At 32.3% G+C, this 22,946-nt stretch overlaps 1 protein-coding gene across 1 annotated transcript in view; it reads left to right on the forward strand.

Annotated features, from left to right (window-relative positions):
• The first annotated feature begins 6,197 nt into the window (after window positions 1-6,197).
• Window positions 6,198-22,946, forward strand: part of LOC131157383 (uncharacterized) — a 51,136-nt gene continuing 34,387 nt past the window's right edge. Inside the window, exons 1-2 of the mRNA XM_058111490.1 lie at window positions 6,198-6,327; window positions 15,883-16,132. Coding sequence (XP_057967473.1) covers window positions 6,272-6,327; window positions 15,883-16,132 — 306 coding nt within the window. The 5' untranslated portion in view covers window positions 6,198-6,271. The remainder of the gene's footprint in view (window positions 6,328-15,882; window positions 16,133-22,946) is intronic.

Genomic DNA, 22,946 nt, shown 5'->3' on the forward strand with positions numbered 1-22,946 from the left:
TATTTGTATAAGTAATAGCCTCGAAGACAAGATGCACAAATATCAAATATGATCTTGTTAAAAAATTTGTTTTGAATATTGTAAAGATCTAAATAAAAAATCTTTCTTTCAACTATTCAATTTCACCACGATCTTTGTAATATGCAAATATATATATATATATATACACACACACACACACACACACACACACACACACACGATATGTATTCCAAAGATCAAAAAACAATGTAATATCTTTCAGAAAATATCCCTAATTAAAATATATATTTATGACCACCAAGGATATTCAATCAAGTGTTTTAATATCTAAAATATAGATCCTTTAACAAAACACACTTGAATCAAATTTATTTAACCAATGATGAATCCCTTTATCGAGTAGGGAGATTATCTAAATAATCTATATATAAAGTATACTCACTATCTATCATTCAACCTATTTCAACAATAGATTTTGAAATGAGAAGTTCTTTGAAAAATATATATCAATGGCAAAATAAAACTTTCTCAAGTAACAAACTTGTCAAGAAAAATCTTTGTATGGTTAGGAACACTCAAGATCAAACTCTCTAATGATATTCAATAATAGATGATGATATAAGAAACTCTTGAAAAACACTAAATGAATTTAACAAACCTCAATACCAAGTTGAAATCAAGATGTGTTAATAGATTCCCTTTGATTTTCTGAGTTGATTTGCCCAAGCTTGATGATTGTAAGTTGGAGTGCAGACAATTGTATATCAAAACGTTCAAGTTTCTCAATTCTCTTTTCAACAAGATGTTCTCTTCTCTTCTCGTTTGTCTTATGCTTTCACACTAGGGTTTAGAAGTTCAATATATAGGTGTGTTACCCTTAGAATCAATCTTGACTGTTGGATTAAAAAATATATCGCGAGTTCTCTTAATAAAAATTAAATTTTTAAGTTTTCCCGCAAGTCTAGATGACTGAGGTCGAAGGCCCATGCGATTGAAGTTCCTTAAAACTTAAAAAAAAAATAACCTAGACACAGGGTCAGGCAACTAAAGTAGGGTTCAGGCTCTTGAATTGACGAGTTTAGGCGTCTGAAGTACCAAGTTTAGGCGACCGAAGTGCCTCGACCAGATTTTGTGTTTCGCTATTAATTCTTCAGGCAACTGAACTTAATTTTCTGTCTCCTAAAGAAATTCTTCTGGCGACTGAGGTTAACTTTGGGCTACTGAAGTTCCCATTTTCTGAATTTTCTCTTTCTAGTTTAAAAATCTGCTTTGCTCTCTTTCTTAACTCCTTTATAAAAATATTTTCTAAGGTTTTAAAAATATTTCTAAGTCCATAAATGTCCCCTAATGATGTTCATGAAATGCATGAGTCCTAAAGTCATTATAGGGTATATGCTGAGTCTCAAATTAAATCATATGAAAAATGTAAATATTTGAGTTCTAAGTACCCATTCCCATGACGTTCTTGAAGCTGGTGCTTGTATCTTCATTTTTGTACTCCTTGAGTTCTATGGATCTGCCAAGTTGTGTATACTTTATTCTTTATGGCTTCTATGACTTGTTATCTTTCCGTGCATGCTTAATATAGTTCTTGTTCAGAATCTCAATGCACTAATCAAATACCAAGTGATTTATCATTATCAAAACAGGATTGGACTCATTGAGTCAACAACTATTATATATAAAAATGATTTCTATTGCATCGGTTAGGTTCAACTCATAATTGAACTGGGGAGTCTTAGCCCCATAAGTGAGACAAGTTGGGCTCAACCTTGTAATTGAGTTGGGGTTTACCTCACCCTGTAAGGAGAGGTTGTAATGGCTTCTGCTTCACTCGTTTAAGTGAGCAAATTTAGTGGAATCCTTAGGAGGTATGCCCAAAGTGGGGACGTAGGCTAGTTTGACCGAACCTCGATAACAAATATCGTGTGTCGCTCTCTCCTTATCTCATTTAATTTATACCTTTTAAATTCAACATGTGTATGCTTGTTCATATTATTTGCATGCACACTTTTATTTAAATGAGATATGTTGCATGTGTATGTTCACACGTATAGTGTTGTGAAATGGATTGTATAATGAAGATGCACAGTGGAATAAACAACAACAAGTGAGTGTAAATAACACACACAACCAGAATAAGATCAACACAAACATTTACATGGTTCGACAAAGCCTACATCCACGGAAACAATGTCATACAAATTTTACTAAGGAAATCAAAATGTACACAATACACTTCAATAATGATCACTCTCTCTCTCTCTCTCTCTCTCTCAAAATATGCTTAGATGACATATATAAAGGTTTCTCGAAGGTCCCCCCCACCCTAATTGCTCGATCACTTGACGTTCAAAAATTCAAAATTCAGAAAAACTGTTGTAACCCAGGCACTTCTCATCGATGAATACAGGGTTTCATCGACGAGCCCAAGAAAAACCTTCGTCGAAGAATACGGGGCTCTCGTCGACAATACCAGAAGCCTAAAATTTCCTGTTTTCGGTAATTATTTGTCGAGGAGCTTCAGATGCTTTGTTGACGAACCTCTGTTGTTCCCTCGCTGATGAATACAGAGCTCTCGTTGACGAGTCCTGTTGTGCTGCCCCTTTCATATTTTTCTTTGCTTACCAAAATAGAAGTATAAGAGCCACAACTAATATATAGTTTAATAATTTTTCATACACGTTATTATATTTAATGAGATATGATATGTGGTGAATCAGCGTAAATGTTTAATTTAGCCAAAATATTTTTAAAACTCAATTCACTCCCTCTCTTAGGATCACGCTAATTCCAACATACGATATACAAAATTAAAGTTTATTTATTGTCTTTGTATATTTCATATATTCTTGTTAATTTTTTTTGTTACTAAATATAAAAAAGTAAAGCTTGTTTGGTTGTGGAAATTTTTATTTTCCACTTTAATTTTTCAAAAAGTAGCAATTTTTATTTTTTATTTTTTATTTTTACGACATTTGTATAAAATAGATAATAAATAATTTTGGTACTATTTTTTGGGGAAAATAATTTATTTTTTTATTTCTAGTTTTTCAAATAATAAAATGCTATATATATATATATATATTTCTAATTTTCCAAATTTATACAGAAAAGTTGGAAAACATATTTTCATTACTTTTATAAATTTATAACTCTTACTTTATATTTGATAAGAACTTGGATTTGAATTTTTGTGAATTTGGACAGTATGTAATATAATTGTATTGAATTTTGTCCACATCTACCCAAATTCAAAACTAAGACTAGAAATTCATGTTCTCAAACACAACTTGTAATGACCTGGAAAATGATAGTAATTAAATAAAGAGGAAAAAGAAAAATTTATAGGAGGTAAAGCAGGATTCGTTGACGAATGCCCTGACTTTGTTGATGAACTTCCTTATACGATTTGTGGAAGAGGTTCAGTGCCTCGTCGACGAAGAGATGCCGAGAGGGGGACATGTAGACCCTTTGGTTCGTCGACGAACTCATTATCCTTGTCGACGAACTTCCTTCCTCGACTCGTTGACGAGTCCACGTGTCTCGTCGATGAAGCCATGTGGCAGCAGTCAATATATATACGCAAAATCGGATTTTGGGCGAAAACTCAGCTAATTCTCTCTTTTTCTCTCTCTCTCTCACACACACACGCACCAGATTTCAATTTCTCTCACTTATCTCTAGGTTTTCGGCCCCAGTTCGATGATCAAAAGCTACCACGATGATCATGGGGAGATTCTCTACAACTTAACCGAAGCAGAATTTCAATTTGAGAAGTCTGGGAACCATCCCAAAATCAAGGTAAGGGGATTGTTTAAGGGTTGTTTAATTTGTAGGTTTTTCTAAACCCAAATTTAGTAGTAGATGTTGTTATACTTTGTGTTTGGGATGATTTATGTGGATGTTGTGAATTCAGGATTTTGGTGCTTATACTGCAGATAGGTTAGGGGACCTAGAGGGTGTTCCCAGGAACTCAGGTAAGATAATGAATAGTTTATAATTCAAGAAATATGAGTATGAAAATTTATTCTGGAGAATTCAGTTATTTGACAGGAGTGTGTATATATATGATATTTTCAGGATTATGGAATTACAAATGATAGGGGCGTAAGTTAGAACACTAGTGGACGAGCCTATTTTGTCAGGTAAGGGAAATATGCTATGTTAGTAATTTTAGAAATGTTATTAGAAAATATGTGTGTTACAGGGAAAATTTTACAGGATATAAATTACTTTTATTATCAGGAAACTCCATATTTCAGTAAATGGATTTAATATTTATTTAATTACGTGGCATGAGTAATTATCATATTCAGCTTGAAATTTACTCAGCTTATAGATATCATGTTTTACAGAATATATATACAGACATATATTTTTACAGTTTACATTCAGATAAATATTTTACAGTACTTTTAGATATATCATGATATTCAAATTACAAAATCATAACATTCAATTATTTAGTTATATAGTATTAAGTTATTCAGATTTTACAAATTATTCATATTATACAGCATATCCAAATCAGTTATTACAATGTTATGGTTATTTCAGATATATCAAAATCATGGTGAAACAACAAGATAATATGTATAATAGTATTATACACTATCAGACCCTAATGAATCATATCAGTTATCAGCAGAGCATGGTACCGTAACTATTTCAGATCAGAGTGCAACCACATATCTCAGATAATGTATGGATTTCCATCAACCGTGCTTATGGAGGGATTGCAAGCTCCTTAGAAGTCTGGGTTAAGGAGGCCGATTTGACGAGGTAGATACTAGTACCAAACCTTTGGAGGGATTGCAGTAAGGCTGGTCTGAGGATTGATAGAGTATCAGTTGACTTACCTGGAAGGGCAACCAGTGTTAAGTTCTACCTACGAGTCGCACAACCCTGTCATGAGGGATTAAATCATGACTCACAGTTTTTCAGGGTAATTATCACAATTATTTATATGTAAATAGATTTATAGAAAAATAGCAGATATACCATAATACTAGAAGTATGAATAAATAGAATGCTAAAATATTACAACTATATTTTAAACCACATAGGTGTGAGTTACATGGTATTATATTTTACATGATATTCCGATTTTAATTATTTATCAGCATATTATTTATGTAAATTCACACACTGGTAATAGCATATTTCGTCTTACTGAACGTTGTCTCATTACAGTGATTTAACATTTTTCAGGTGATCCAACTAGGCGAGCAGATCAGGCTCACAGGTAGAGAGAATGTCTACATTACCCTGTTTGAAGGGTAAGTGTTATCAGGGGATCGTATTTTGAGTAGCATTTAGGAGTGTTTAGGTAAATGATGCTGGGATGATGTGATCATGTATGTATGTTTTGTGAGAATATTGGATTTTGGTATTGTAAATATGGATGTATGACTTTACGTTTTCCACTGCATAGATATCTTATTTTGTGAACAAGAATTTTCTCAGTGCTCACCTGGGGCATGAGATGTTATAGCAGATAATATAGGGGTATTAGAATATTTTATTTTAAAGTATATTTTATAAAAAAGAAAAAAATGGTACGAATTTCAGGTCGTTACACAACTTTATTTTCATGTGGGAGCATAAAATTCATATGTTAAACTTTAATTTGTGTGGATTATGTATAGAGGTTTTTTTTTTTTTTTTTTTCATTTAAAATTCATGCTCATGCATATCCAAATTCAATATAAAAAAATTATAATTCTAAATATTAATTTATATAAAATTTTAAAAATTAGAAAGTAAATGTTTTTTTTTGTGATTATTTTGAGATGTAGAGATAAAAAATGGTAAAAAATTATTTTATACATTAAAAAAAATTTGGATTTTTTTTATTTTTAATATAAATTTTGAAAAGTTTTAAAATAAGTTAAATTTTTGTAATTATTTAAAAATTAAAACGTAATTTTTTTTTTTTTTTTGACGGAACTCTTAATTATGTCCATATTCGTTTTTTTTCCTCCCCTCTCCTAAGTCCTAATATAATAATAATATGCCAGTTGCAAACTACCATGAATAACATATGGGCAGCTACACCGGTATTCCCCTGTTTTCCCAAACCAAAACCCGACCCGATCCGACCCGACTCGTGTACGCGTCCCAAAAATGAGTGCGGGACCGTTACGCGCGAGGCCGCAGCCCAGCGTCCACTCGCTATAAAGGGACCGGTCCAAGGGCGCACTTTCATTCATTGTACCTCGGTTACATACTTCCATTTTCGAAGCCCATTTTTGTTTCCCGTGGAGAGAGAGAGAGAGAGAGAGAGATGAGAGAAGAGGTGATCAGCTCCGGCGGGAACATGGATCCCACTCCTGCTGCGAGGTACAATCTCACCCTCCCTTCCTCCCTCTCTCCTTCTCAGTCTCTGTAACTGCTTGGTTTGTGTTTCAGTCACTGTAATTTTGTGTGTTCAGATATCTAGGGTTTGGATTTTGGGTAATTCGAGGTGTTTGATTGTGGTTTTGATGGGGGTTATGTTTAGGGTTTTTGTTCTCCGCGCGTAGAATTATTTTCCGTGAGCTCCGTTTGGCTGCTAAGAGTGTCGAGTGAACGCTAACTTAAAACTCTTCCTCTATCTCTCCTTTTTGTTTTTTTCCATGATGTGGATAAAATTTTTAAATCTTATTCGTTCAAATTGTAATGTGGGGTTCGGATGAGCTGAATTATTTGATTATTCAAACTTCGAATGTAGAAATAGTGGCTTAGGCGCACGACGGTGAGAATTCTATTGAGCTCGTTGCAATGCACGTGGGTTATAATCGGGGTTCTAGAACAATTTGAGGAAATCAAAAACAAAATAAAGAACCTCCGAGTGGTACCGATGAGGGTGCCCCATCACAGCGGCACTACCAGTACTCTTTAATAAATAGTTACATTTTTTAGGAGTTTTTAATAAATTTTAACCTATTTCCCCAATATCCAAAATTGTTTTGGAAGATTGTCACTTGTCAGATGTTCCCCTACCATTCCACCTCTTCATCATTTTGTAGACCCAAAAACTTTCACTATCCTCGCTTTCTCTCTCTGCATGTATGAGTATTTTCTTTTTAAAAGCAAAGATTTGACAGGGAAAGTGCGGGAAGGTTTATTATGTGAATCTCAAATCTAGGGGACTGAGATTCTACCATGTGTCCTTTCCTTTTCAGAAAATTATGTTTATTTTTCTCCTTGAATGCCACTGTGGTTCAATGTAACAGTAAACATTAATTAATTGACTATGTAATGACAAAGTGGAGAGTATATTCATTGGATGGGGATAGCTGGTTGAGAGGTAGTTAATAGCTGAGGAAGTTGAGCAAACAAGTATGGTGGGAACATTGGACAGGTGCAACTTCATTAACTCTCCACACAAATGCTTACTGCAATTAATAAGCTATCATGTTGAAAATTTTAAAAAATCTTTTCATGATCAAAAATTATTTTTTGTTTATATTTTTGTCATAGACTATATCTGCTCTTGCCCCCAAAAAAGAAGGAAATTGAAAAAAAAATCGTGAATCTTGTGTTGATTTTTGTGTCGATGAGAAGTTTTGACCCTCTTGTATCGTGCACAGTTTCCTTCCTTCATATTATTCTAATATTTTCAGGAGTCATTGAAGTTCTTTCTCTGCCTTTTCAGGCTATATGAAAGGTGTTCATCCTCTCTCTCTTTTAAAAACAAAAAAGAAGTGTTGATCCTATTGTCTATTTCGTTGTACGTGAGTTTTTCCTCTTTTACGAAAATTTGTCAATTGATGGGAACAAAAAAAAATGTAAAAGAGAGATACTATTAAAAAAAGAATATCCTGCGAGTTCCATAAATGTATTTGGGGAAATAGTTAGGGATAGGTTTGTGATTTGAGCAAATCTAGAGCTAATGTGGGCAAGTTATCTTCATGCCCTGAACACACTGTTCCTTTAATGTCTTTTCTCGATAAACACCTTGGCTCGAATATTGCTCTGCTGAGCTTATACTTTCCATGAAGTTGCCCTGAATAAAAATAAATAAATGTGTATGTGTTTTTTAAAATGTCCTCAATTTCTTAATGCATGTCATTTTCATTTTCTGTTGTTCTACTACTTAGTTTGTTGACTATGTAATTTTAAACTTAGTTTGTTGACTATGTAATTTTAAAGTAAATCATTTACTCAAACAATATAATGACATAGGGATTTTTTTTTTTTTTTTTTTTTAATTTTGTGCATTTTCTTAATACATGGCAGGGTGGATTGGGATCTTTGGTAGCAGATTCCTTAGGCAGGGATAGGGAGTGCCTTGATGAAAAATTCAAGGTGGGAGATTGAAGAGATACAAAGAGAGAAGAAGAAGCTACATGAGGAATCACAAAGTTTTAAAACTCAAATTCACCAACTGTCCGTTTTACTCTACAATTACATTATAATTACATACTAAACACAAAGAAATTACAAACAAGTTCCTAAAACACACCTATTTGCAAACAAACTAATATAAACATAAGCCTGCTAATTATGAAAAATAAACGTGGTTAGGACTCAACAAGAAATTGGCTTCCAAATAGGATCAAAGTAGTACATCCAATGGCCAGCTTCTGGCCCTACATCGCACCTACCATGCCTTGAGGTGCTAGGCTGGGTGGATTTAGGCTATATTCTGTTCTGGATTCATCTCCTTTAGATCCCTAGTCATAGCCTTCTGTTGTTCCTCACATTTTGTCGTCCATAAATGGCATTTAGTCCATCCTAACCATATAATGATCAAAGTATGTTGGATAACTTAATAACTATTATAGTATATTGGATCTAATTCTTAACACTTTAGCTTTTGGGATAATTGGTAATCAAACATGTTAGGGCTATTGTTTAGGAGGAGGTCCTTGTGATGCAGGGGCAGCATTAAGGTTCTGCAGCCATGGAGAAATTAGAAGAGAGGGAGGAGAGGGAAAGGTGGAGAGAGGAGATACTTGGGGGGAAAACACTCACGTTCACTTCAATTCAAATTCATCGGCAACTAACTACATCATGACTTTCACACACTATTTATTAGAAAGTCTCTTTACATGATATTACACATAAACCCCTAAAACTACATTAATTACAAATATGCCCCTATTTTACACAAATATTACAAACAATCTCTAAATACACATAATCCTATACTAATTAATACTGAGCACACATAATAAACTACTACCTTAACCCCACAATTCCTTATCCGAAACTCTTCTTAATTATTTTCCAGCAAGGATCTGCCCAAGGTCTTATTTCTTGTCCTACATCAACCTTCCCCTAGTTAGAAAAAATTCGGCCTTGAATTTTGAAATGTTGGAGAATCCGAAGGGAGAAGGATACTTGGATTCTTTGAAAGCCAATGCTTGAGTCATACAAGAAACCACCATCCTTTGGCGGCATCATAGACTTGAATTGAGAGTTAGCATCAATAAGCACATTGGGAATGAAAAATTCAGGGGCCGTTTGGTATTACTGTCAAAAATTAGAGAAACGAAAATCAGAAACAAGGGCCAAAATCCAAAAATAAAAATAAAAAACTAAAAATCAATAACCTGTTTGGTTAACATTTATAAAATTAATACAAATTAAAAACTTTATTAAAAAATGCTCTTTTTTCATCTTTAAATCAAAATATTAAAAAAATATGATTAAAATAATAAAATTACAAATAATACACATTAAAAAAAATATTATAACAAAAAATAAAATTTATTGTAATTATTTTACTTAATTGTTCTACTTTCGAAATTTACTTTACAATAAAAATTTTATTAGATATGACAATTGAAAAAAGAGTTAAAGTATTTTGTAATTGGCTTTATTATTATTTTTTAACCTTTATGTATATTTTCCTTTTAATTATATTTAAATTTATTTGATCATTTAATTTTGATTTTAATTCAAAAGTGTATAAAATAAATAATTGAATCCAAAAAAAACTATTTCTAGATATTAAAATTTTTGGCAACAAGTTGCCAAAACAACTGAAAACCATAAAATCTTGTTTTCAATTTTTTGGCGAACAGCTGAAAACCAACAATAGAAATAGAAAATTGACAATAGAAACAAATGCGTTTTTATAATCTGTTTTTTCATTATGGAAATAGAAATAGAAAAGGAAACAACGACGATACCAAATAGACCCTCAACAATTGGAATGTTTGAAGGGCTTTGGATGTCTTCAAACACATTCATTTCCTTCCTTGTATTGTCTTTAAGCTGAGTAATTACGACTGATACTTTGTCTTGGTTCATTGGTAGAGTTGACTTAAAAATGATTTCTTCCCATTATTGTGAAAGACATGTATTCTTAAGCCCTTGAGTCACACCCGAATCATTCAACCGAGGGTACATGGCCAATCTTCATAGGTAGGATATCACACCAAACATTAGCCAAATATTTACACATTTGGATGGGAACCAAACATCTTTCATGAACATGTACAATAGAGTTATCAACCCAAGACATCTCATAAGGCTCTGGGTGAGGTTTTGGATGAAGTTGCATTCAAGTGACTCCATTTATGGAAACCACATTCATTAGACATCTTCCATCAATAATGATTTTTCAAACCTTTTCTCTGCATTTGAGAAAGGTGTTGAAGAGCTTGAAATTTTGCCCAAGGTATGATAAATGGCATTCCTTTGTCCTATAATTTGTCACCATGTTGCTGAATTTATGCATGTACATATGTATGCTGCAGCTTTATATCCCCAACAGCCTTCTAACAAAATTTCCCGCAAGACTTACTCCCAATTTCTCAAAAACTATCTTCAATTCACCTTGAATTTGGTTGTCCTGCTGAAATGAAACTAGTTCACAAAGAAAACTCACAAATTACAGCAGCAAAACCTGATTTTTGATGCTGGCAGCGATAATTTCTAGGGTTTCATGCCAAAATGATCATGCTTGCTTGCAATTTTCTGTGCCCACAAGCAAAATATCTCCTTGCAAATCAAAATTTTGTGGAGAAAACCCAAAGTATCATGGCTGAAGCACTTTTTTGCAACTGGAAATTGCAGAAAACTGTGAAAGTTTCCCAGTCTCAGTCGCCAGTGTGTGGGGCACGTTTGCTGCCAGTGAGGCACCTATGGTGGTGAAACTTGGGTCAAGTGGAGATCAGGGGATGAGGAGTTTATTGTTGGTGTTGGTGTTATGAGAAAAGCACAGGAGATGAGAGTTTTCAAAGTGCCGACGGCTGGAGAAGTTTTGGCCAGCGAGTGGGGGTCCTCTGGTGGTCGGACAGTGATGAAATTTTGAGGGAAGGGTTTTAAGGGGTAATGTTTTTGGTGGTCTGGTGGTGTTGCAGGATGGTCGCTGGTAAGTGGTGTTCAAGATTCAGCGACACGACTGGAATTTCTGAAAAGTTCAGAAGCTGCCTTTCAGTGGGATTTTTTTTTTTAATACTGAAATTCAGAGAGAGAGAGAAAATTAAGAAACTGAAGGAGAGAAAAGAAGAAGATGGGAGGTTGGAGGAGTTGCTGGACGGAAACTACCAGAAATTGCCAAGAGACAGCCACAGAGTTCAGAACTGAGAAAGTGGGTTGAGAGAGTTATGGGAGAGAATTAAAGAGAAGAGGAAGAAGAGAAGGAGAAGAGAAATAGAGAAGAAGCAAGAGGGCAGAAGTCTCCTGGGCAGCAAAGGATTAGGGACAGAGAAGGAGCTCAGAACAGGAAACCAGAGAACAAGAGGAGAAGAAAGAAGCAGCAGCAGCAGAGAGGGAGCAGAAGTTACAGAACAAAGGAGAGAAGGAAAGAAGAAAACAAGGAGAAGAAGCAACAGCAGGGAGGAAGCGAGGGAGAAGTTACAGCTGAGGGAGATAGAAGTGGCAGAACAGTGGGGAGAAAGGAAGAAGAGAAGAAGCGGGGGAGGGGGGGGGGGAAGAAGAAGATTGAAGAGAAAAGATGGGGGAATTGAAATGGAAGAAAAAGATCGTGGTTGGGCTTTGATACCAAATGATACAGGGGCAGCATCAAGGTTATGCAGCCATGGAGAAATTAGAAGTGAGGAAGGAAGGGGAAGGGATGAGAGAGGAGATACCAGGGGGAAAACTCATGTTCACTTCATTTCAAATTCATCAACAGCTAACTACAACATGACTTTCACACACTATTTATAAGAAAGCCTCTTTACATGAAGTTGCACATAAACCCCTAAAACTACATTACATTACAAATATACCCTCATTTTACACAAATATTACAACCCCCCCCCCCCCCCCCCCCAAAAAAAAAAAACCAAAATACACATAATCCTATACTAATTAATATTGAACATACATAATAAACTACAAACTTAACCCCACAATTCCTTAACCCAACTCTTCTTAATTATTTTCTAGCAAGGATCTTCCCAAGGTCTTACTTCTTGTCCTATTTCTCCTTGGTTCAAGTTTTATGAATTGTGCTTGTTCCCCCTGTCATCTTTCATATTGTACATGTAAGCTTGTTTCTAGTGTTTTTAGCACCATTGGTTCCCTGCATGTTATGCCTTTTCTCAATTTAGTTCTTATGCTTTTAAGTTTTATGCATCATTTCATCCTTTAATCTAACATAAATTCTCTATTGGTTCCATTTATCCATAATTTGACAATAGAAAATAAAAAACAATGGAGAATCATTCCATATTTTTTTGCTGCATTGCTGGCAACTGCAGGTTCCTTCTCTCTTTTTCCCTACTGGCATCACTAGGTCCCTTTTAGCTGCTGCACCATAATGCCATTTATTGTTTGACCAAACAATTAATAGGATCAATTGAATTAATAATTACAGTTTTTGAAGTTCTCATTGGTATTACTCAAACCTCAAATATGAATACATGAAGGCTGGTCATGAATTTGGCATTCTTCTAGATAGATCATCTTCTGATTAAGTGAAGATTAGGGTTGTAGAAACATTAGAAAGCCAAAAAGTGTACCAAAACTGAACTATGTCAAATTTCAGTTTGGTTTTTCATTTTCGACTTTCAATTTCTTAAGAGATTGGTTTTCAGTTTCAATTTGGCTTTGCAGGAAATCCAAACTGGATAATTGCAATTTATATATTAATCATTTTTATTTGTTATTTATGTTAATTATATATTTATATATATATATATATATGATATATTTATAGTTAATTTTTGTAATTTATAATATATTTTTCTGCAATACTCAGCAGGGATTACAGAAAATCAGGAAATTGAAGTGGGGAAGGAACCATTTTATAAGAAAGGGGAATCCACCCTCTGAGGGGGAAAAGCAAAGGGAGGGGACTTCCCCTTGCTCGCTATTGTGTGCTGCTGAGCACATATGTACATGTGGCATCGGTAGCACACAGCGGCGAAGGTGGAGAGGTTCCTCTGCCTTCCTATAATAGCTCTACCCTTCCCATTCCTCTTTCAGTTGGATCCTTCCTCAACCATGAGCTCTCCTAGTCAAGAAGTCTGTTTGGGCTTTGGTTCTTAGGTCATGCTATTGGCCTCACCCTTTCGGCCCTGGCCTTCACTAAAAAAGTTTTTTTTTGGGTCAAAAACTGAAAAAAAAAAGTTAAACCGAACTGATAAACAGGAAGTCAATTTTCCTGAGAACCATCAATTTGGTATCAGTTTTTTTCAAATTTAAAAACCATGACTGACCCCTAGTGAAGAGAGAGAGACTGCATGGTTTTAAATCGCGGTAGCGGGTAGCGTAACGTAACGGTAACAGGTGTAACGGGAAGCAGGAGTAGCGGATGTTACATAACGGGAAGCGGGTGTAACGGCCGTGAATTTTTTTTAAGCATGCACAACCTTGTGCATATTAGCGTACTTGCATGTTTTAAGCTTTTGGCCATTCTTAGAAAGGGTTTTAGTGTATTTTGGCCCCTTTAGTTCGAGTAACTAAGTTATTTGGTAAGGGCAACAAGTTTACATTTGTTTTAAACCATCATTGATAGAAAATTACGTGTGTGCGCGTATTTATACTTCTCATTGTTCTTATCTGTGAGAAATTCTTATGTGTGCTAAATGAATTAATAAAATAAAATACATTATACACTCCATTAATCTATTAGACACATAAGACATACGAATAATATAAATATAAAATAACTAGAAAAGAAAGAAGGTTGAAGTTGAAAAATAAAGAACATAAAAATCACATTACTAATATTATTAAAAAAAAAAATTCTTAACAAGTTAGTATTTTGAAATTGTTAATTAATGCATCTATTGTGAGTATTTAAAGAAAAAGTAAATTTTGTATAATTGTCATCCTCTTTATAATCTTTTCCACCTCTTGCCGCTTGGTATATTGAGAATGATATATGAAAGAGAGAGAAAAAGTGAGAAGAAAAAGTAAAAAATAAAATATTTTTTTGGTGTAACAGTCCTGTAGCGGTTACGTAACGGCCGTAGCAGCCTTTACGTAACAGTCGCAGTCCGTAACGGCCGCTACGGCTGTGATTTTTCTTCCCACCGATTTCGCGGTGTGTAACGGTATCGGTAACCCAAAAAACCTTTACGTAACGGCGTTACGTAACGGTCGTGGCCTTTATTTAAAACCATGAGAGAGAGAGAGAGATGGCCAAACGTTGGAAGAGGTACTTTAAAGTATTTTGGATACATGCATGCCACACACGTTAGAAAACAGTATTATATTTTAGCGAAAAAAGGCATTGACCATCCCTATGGTTTGGTAAAAAGACATGGATCTCCCTTGAGGTTTCAAAAATCCCATGAAGCTCCCCTAACATCTGATTTTTGAGACACTTATATCCCTAATAAAGTGTCTTTTTGCTAAATATAAGGGAAGTTCGTGCCTTTTTGGCAAACCTTAGGGGAGTTCCGTGTCTCTTTACTAAACCTTAGGGAAGGTCTTGTCTTACCCTATCTTTTATTTTCAGTCATAAACAGCTTTTAATAATTCTCAAAACAAAACATGTCTTGCTTAAAAAAGAACAAAGTCAATAGACAATTAACATGTTAGAAGGAAAGTTCACTTTTTTATTTTTTATTTTATTTTTAATTTCAAGGTAATTATTCTTTTCATGTAGGCCACACCTCAATTTAGTCCTTTAAAATATTATATACTTTTAATTGCATCAATTTCATTCTAGAACTTAACCTTTTGGTCCTTCCATTCATAATTTAATGATTAGAAATTAAAAAAAAATAAAAAAAAAATTAATATAGGATAAAGGAAAGATAGATTGCCTTTGATTTCTAAGGGCCACCAGGTTAAGTTTTCAAATACGATTTTTTGTTATTTGGAAACGCGAGATACAAAGAAAATTACACAAAATTTGTGTTTGGTTAATTGTTTTTAGAAAAATCATCTTTGAAAATGTGTTTGAAAACACCTCTAAAAAAGGTTTTCAAGAAATGAATTTAAGATGTTTCACATGTTTTCGGATACTATTTTATGATTACGATGAAAAAATACTAGCTACGGGATATAACTCATTCTTAGTATTGATGGTAATAACACTAATAATAATATTAATATTTACTATTTTTGTTATTATTATTTTTATTTTAACAATTGCCACTTAGACAATTTTAACCAAACGCTGTTCTACTGTTTTTGTTTCCGGGAATAATATAAAAATTTGTTAACCAGACGCGTTTTTGAGTATAAAAAATATATGATGCTATCCTTTGTTTTCATTTTCAAAAAATAACAATTTAGAAACTCATTTTTGAATCCTTAGCCAAACTAGACATTCCATACTTGGTAAGGTTTTTGGGGCTATGTGGCGAGTTAATAAACGGCCTGGCTTAGGGCTTATTTGGTGTATACTGGTATTGCTACAGGTATATTTTACTTCTCTATGCTAATTTGATTTTTACATGGAATGTTATTTTTATAATATTTCATAAAGTGATGGTAACACCCTGTTGTTCAGCAAGTTCAGCTGATTGTGCTTTTGGATGTTGTTTTTATCAGTTCTGCTGGTGCATCGTCACCTGCTATCCCGACAAATTTTGGCAGTGTAGACCGTTCCAGTCATGGACATGGTTCCAGAGCGGCGTCTTTATCCTATGCTGGTTCACAGCAGCCATGGACTTCCCTGAGCACAAGTGCTGGTGGTTCTGCTCTGGGATCATCTCGACCTTCATGCAGGCCATGGGAGAGAGGGGATTTATTGAGGCGCTTATCTACCTTTAAGCCTTCTAATTGGTTTGGGAAACCAAAGGTTAGAAATTTATCTGCTTTAGTTCAATGAGCTTATTTTACTTTAGATTATTGTTGCTAACCTATATTCCTGAGCACCAAGATTCTAGGGTCCTAGAAATGTGCTTTATTTTGTTGTAAATGATTAATCCTTGCTGTTTGAGAGTCTGTGACAGAGTCTGAGAACAACAGGTCCTTGCAAAGTAATAGAATTTTATTTTATTTATTTATTTTGTGAAGGATTAACCATAGTTGCCATAACCTAGTCTTAGTTTTCAATAAAGTTTGGAAGTAGGCTATGGAAAGAGTCAAAGGATAGTCCAAAATAATGGAAAGAATTAAGGTTTCTAAAGCTTTCAAAAAGCTATTATGATAGTAGATTTTTTATTTAAAAATATCATTCTAAAGAAAATAGATGTAATCTAGATATTATTCTATCCCAAATTTGAGTAGTTGCTAGCGATTATTATTTTGTATTTAGAAATGCCTCGTATGCCTGCAGGCACCTGATTCTTGCTCACAGCTTATGATGTAGAGCTGCAGATGGAAATAGTAAACTATCTTTTGCTCATATTATTTCACTAATAATAAATATTATTATTTATAATCAAAGAGAAGTTAATCATTAGGAGCACTTGCTACATTGAGTTGTTTTTTAGTTTATGCTGTGATCTTTGCAACTAGTTTCTTTCGATGTAAAGGGGGGGGGGTTTCTTACTGTCCCTGATTTTTCCTTTTTCTTTTGTTGCTTTTTTTATCTTTTTTATTTTTTATGTACATTCTTCTCTCTTCTAATACAATTCTTTGTTTATAAAAAGAAAAAAACCAAAAAATCATTAAGGGCACAAAGGAGTGTAACCCAAAGAGATGAGGAATTTTCAGTGAGATTAGATGAACAAAATCAATGGAAGCCTGACAATTGACGAAATGTGGGCCATTAAACTTGGCAGAACTAAAAATAAGAATTTATATAAAGTGCTTAAAAACTAACTTATTTTGAGTGGGTTTATATAAGTATGACTTATTTTGAGGGGGGAGTTTCATGGAATGAAAAGACAGGAATGTAATCAAGAAAGGAATAGACGTAAGAGTCTCAGAATGCCAGTACTGTGTTCGATAACTCACACAGAATGATGATTGGAATGGAATAAAAAAAAAGTCATTTTCCAAAAATACCCTTTTAAAATTTCTTTGTAGACATAGTTTTAAAAATTGGACCAGACTGCACTGCCTAGTCTGACCGGGTTGGACTGGAACCGGTCAACTCACTGGTCCGGATAGAGGGCTTGAGCTGGGAATTTAGTGAACTGTCATCAACCTGGTCAGACTTGGGTGACTCAATCCAACATGGCCAGACTTGATGAGTTGACTGGATTGAGCCATTTTTCATTAAAAAAAAAAAAAATAATGCTGCAGATTATAGTACCCAGGACCTGTCTTTTGTGCAAGGATCCCCTTTATCATAGCATGCAGACTAGCTTTGTTTAAACAATGACCACAATATATGTGTGTGTGTGTGTGTATCACCTGCATCTAAAATGCCCCAAATATATCAAAAATACAAAATTTATCAAATTTCTACCTTAACTGTTGTTTGAAACTTGAAAATATTAAATAAACAAATGAAGAAATCAAATATTTAAAAAGAAATTAAAGTTTTTATAATTGGTTATAGAAAGTGAAAAAGGAAACAAAATATGTTATAAATAAATTAACAAAATTTTGATTTTGTATATTATTAACATTTAATTTTTCTTAATTTTGAATCATACTAGAACAAATTTTATTTTTAACAGTATTTAATATAGAAAGGTAATATAATAGGAGATAATTTTCCTACTTATTTTCTTTTCATATACTTTGTCTAAATAAAGTTCTTGATCCAAACAAAATGTAAATAAATCTTTACTAAATAAAACTCTAAATTACTATTATTTAATATTTCTTAATTAATCTAAATTTTTTACTCTTTAAATAAATTCATTAAATTAATCCACTCTCACTTCTATTTAATATATATTAACTTATAATGATAATAATAATTATCAACATCAAAGTTATCATTAACCCACCATTTGGTTTGCGAAATGAAATTGAAGTAGGAAAGGAAACGAGGAAGGAACAGAATCAAGGTAGGAATGGAATGGAATTGCTTTTGGAATGTAAGTACTACGTTTTGTTAGTAACATGGAATGATTGTAGGAATTCAGTTTCTTTCCAACATTTGGTTTTCTTCAAAGGCTTCTATAGTGGAATGAAAAATAAGTCATTTTTTTAATTAAAAATTGCTAATAAATAATTATTTAATTTTATATTATTTTTTTAATTTTATAATAGTGATTTTTATTAGTTTTATTATTGGTTTCTTATTGTTATTATTATTTTTTATTTTTATACTGATTATTATCCTTAAAATAATAATAATTATTTTTTCCTTTTAATTATTGTTATTGTTATTTTTGTTGTTATTATTATTTTATAGTAATAATTATTATTGCTATTTTAATTATTATTAGTTGTTGTTATTATTTTTTATTATTTTTGTAATATATTGTCCATAAAATAGTAATAATTATTATTTTTGCATTTATTATTATTATTTTCCTTGTTATTATTATTTTAATTATAATAAATATGAGTTGTTGTTATTGTTATTATAATTATTATTAGTTGTTATTGTTTTTATAATATTAATAACAATTAGTATTATTATTATTATTATTTGTTGTTTTTGTTTGATCACTATTTTTTTTATTATTTTCATAAGTGATTATTATTGGTGTAATTACTATTTTTTTATTGATGTTATTACTATTTTTCATTAATTTATAATAATTATTATCCATAAAATAATAATAATAATAATTATTTTGGCCTTTTTTATTATTCTTGTTATTATTATTTTAAAATAATAAATATTATTTTAATTGTAGTTATTATAAGTTATTATTTTTATTATAATTATTTTCCTTAAAATAATAATAATTATTTTGTGCTTTTTAATTTGTAATATTATTCTTCTTGTTATTATCATTTTGATTATTATTTTTAGTAGTAATAAATATTATTATTAATTGTTATTATTTTTATTGTAATTATTTTTAGTTGTTATTGTTTGTATAATAATAATAACAATTAGTATTATTATTTGTTGTTGTTGTTGTTTTTTTGATTATTGTTTTTTCATTATTTTCATAATAGTGATTATTATTAGTGTAATTATTATTATTTTATTGTTGTTATTACTATTTTTATTGTTTTTATAATAATTATTATCCTTAAAATAATAATAATTATTATTGCCTTTTTTTAATTATTATTGATCTTGTTATTATTATTATTATTATTATTATTATTATTATTATAATAAAGGGAGAGGGTTAATAAGTTAGCACAAGAAACTAAGATAAGATTAGTAACTTGAAATATAGGGACTCTTATAGGAAAAAGTATGGAAATAGTGGAAATAATGTTTAGAAGGAAAATAAACTTAATCCGCCTTCAAGAGACAAAATGGGTAGGAGAGAAAATGGATGAGAAGGAGTAGCATAAATCGAGACAAGAGGACTAGATGGTGGAACTTTAAGGGAGATAATATAATAAAATTCAAAGATAAAATGAACAAAGAGTGTGATTGGATAGTAGGGGATAAGATTGATGCAAATACTTTTTGGAATAAAATGGTAAATTCTAAATTGTAGAAATATAGAAAATCTTGAAAAATGCAAAGAAGCGAGAAAATGCAAAGAAGACTATCAATGAAGCTAAACATAGAGCTTATGACACTTTATATACTAAACTAGATACAAAAGGAGGAGAAAAAGACATTTATAGTCTTGGTAAAGCTAGAAAAAGAAAATGCAAAGATTTAGCTGATGTAAAATGTATAAAGGACAAGAATGATAATGTCTTAATTAGAGATGAAGACATAAAAGAGAGATGATAGAGATACTTTGATAAGTTGTTTAATGAACACCAAAATGAAAGATTGAACTTGGGAGTGACAAATGAAGAGAATATTAAAAATAGGAGATTTATTCACAATATTAGAGTCCTTGAAGTTATGAAATTAAAAAAGATGAAAAGTGGGAAATCTATAGGACCAAATAAAATACCAATTGAAGTTTGGAAATGTTTAGGGGATAAATGAATTATTTGGTTAACTAATCTATTCAATAACATTATAAAAACTAAGACAATGTTAGATGAATGGAGGAAAAATATGTTAGTACCTTTGTATGAAAACAAAGGCGATACTCAAAATTGTAATAACTATCGTGGACTTAAGATTATGAGTCATACGATGAAATTATGGGAAAGGATAATTGAACATAGAATAAGATTAGAAACGAAGATTTTAGAAGATCAGTTTGGTTTTATGTGTGGGAGATCAACAATAGAAGCTAATTATCCTTTAAGAAGTTTAATGAAAAAGTTTAGGGAAAAGAAGAAGGGCTTGCATATGGTTTTTATTGATCTAGAGAAAACTTATGATAGAGTACCTAGGAAAGTGCTTTGGTGGGTATTAGAGAAGAAGCAAGCTTGTAGTAGATATACGGAGGTCATTAAGGATATGTATGATAGAGCAGTGACTAATGTCAGGGTCGTGGGAGGAGAGTTTAGAGAGTTCCCAATCTCTATAGGCGTTCATCAAGGTTCGACTTTGGATCCTTATCTTTTTACTTTAGTAATTGATGAAATTACTAGGAATATTCAGAATGAGATCCCTTGATGTATGTTGTTTGCAAATGATATTTTGTTAATTGATGATAGTAGGAGCGAGTGGAGTCTAAACTAGAACTTTGGAGAGCCACACTGGAGTCTAAATGGTTTAGGATAAGTATGAATAAGACAAAATATATGGAATGCAATTTTAGGAAGGTAAGGAGTAGCAACAGAGAGAAGATGAAATTGGGTGATCAAGAGATTAATAGCATTGATATATTTAGATATCTTGGATGTATTATGTAGGGTGAAGGGGAAGTTGAAGAAGATGTAGTACATAGAATTAAGACAGGTTTTGTAAAATGGAGGAGTACTTCAGGTGTGCTGTGTGATTGTAGAATGCCCTTAAAATTAAAAGGAAAGTTTTATAAGAAGACTATAAGGCCAGCTATGCTTTATGGTTCATAATGCTGGGCAACTAAGAAACAACATGTACAAAAAATGGAAGTTGCTGAGATGCGTATGTTGAGGTGGATGAGCGGTTTAACATTAAAAGATAAAGTAAGAAATGAACATATATAGAATAATTTAGGCATAACACCAGTTGAAAACAAGATAAGGGAGGGGCAACTTAGATGGTTTGGGCATTTGAAATGCATACCTAGTAGAGCACCTGTGCGGAGGAGTGAGTTAGTTATGGTTTGTGGCATGAAAAGGAGTAGGGGTAGACCTAAAATAACTTGGAATGAAGTAGTAAGGAAGGATTTAATAGCCCTTAATCTAATAGAGAAAAATGCTCTGAATCGGGTGAATTGGTGGAAAAGGATTCATGTAATCGACCCCACCTAGTGGGACTTAAGCCTTCTTGTTGTTGTTTATTGCCTTTATTATTATTATTATTATTATTGATCTTGTTGTTATTAGTGTAATTATTATTTTTTATTGTTATTACTATTTTTATTATTTTTATAATAATTATTATCCTGAAAATGATAATTATTGTTATTGCCTTTTTTTATTATTATTGATGTTGTTATTATTATTTTACAATAATAAAAATAATTATTACCTTTTTTTATTATTGTTGATCTTCTTCTTATTATTATTTTACAATAGTAAATATTATTTTTATTGTAGTTATTATTAGTTGCTATTATTTATTATTATTTTTATAATAACTGTTATCCTTAAAATGATAATAATAATTATTTTTGGCCTTTTTAATTATTAATATTGTTCCTGTTGTTATTATTATTTATAATAATTATTATTATTTTGGTCTTTTTTATTGTTAATATTGTTCTTGTTGTATTATTATTTTTATAATAATAAATATTATACCTTGTTATTGCAATTATCATTAGTTGTTATTTTTGTTATAATAGTAATAATAATTAGTGTATTCGCATTTATTGTTGTTTTCAGAATTTTTTTTATCATAGAATGAGTCTGATTCCATGGAATGAAGATCAATTCCGGCCTATCTAGATTGGAATTGTGATTTCCCCATTCACAGGAATCATATTCTTATCGGAATATGATTGCGTCCTTGATTCCACAAACCAAATGCAGGAATGCGATTCCAGTCCTAAAATTCGGTTCCATTCTTGGTTCCGCAAACCAAATGGGGGGTAAAAACCTTATTTGTAGACATACACCCCACATGCATAAATATATATTAACCAGTTAGACCACCAGTTTGACTGATTGAACTGACCCAGTGGCTTCACTTGGTTGGTCACGGGTCGGGTTTCAAAACCATGTTTATAGGAATCTTTCCATAAGAAACCCCGCTGGAGAACCTTATTTGTTCTGTTTAGTTGCTGAAATAATGTAGGTCATTAGAGAGGAAGCTGGTTGTAGGCCTACCAGTTCTCAACTGCTGATGGCGTCAAAGTAGTACTGTTAGATTTCTCAAAAAACGTATAGCTATGCCGATGTTCTTGAACTCAAGCCTCGAGCCCATAAACAAATTAGAGAGCCAAGAGAATTTTCCCACTAGTCAAGGGGGCTAGGCTAGGCTCTCCCATTTCTCAAGTCAAGCCATCACCCCTGCTTGCTAACATCCTAGTCCCTATCAATACCCTACACCCAATCCACCTTGGTAGACAGCCCAATTGAAATTGAGTTCCAAAAGATATCATCTTCATAGTTCATGGTTGAAAGTATTT

Source organism: Malania oleifera, chromosome 6 (genome assembly GCF_029873635.1).
Source record: "Malania oleifera isolate guangnan ecotype guangnan chromosome 6, ASM2987363v1, whole genome shotgun sequence".
NCBI classification, from domain to species: domain Eukaryota; kingdom Viridiplantae; phylum Streptophyta; class Magnoliopsida; order Santalales; family Ximeniaceae; genus Malania; species Malania oleifera.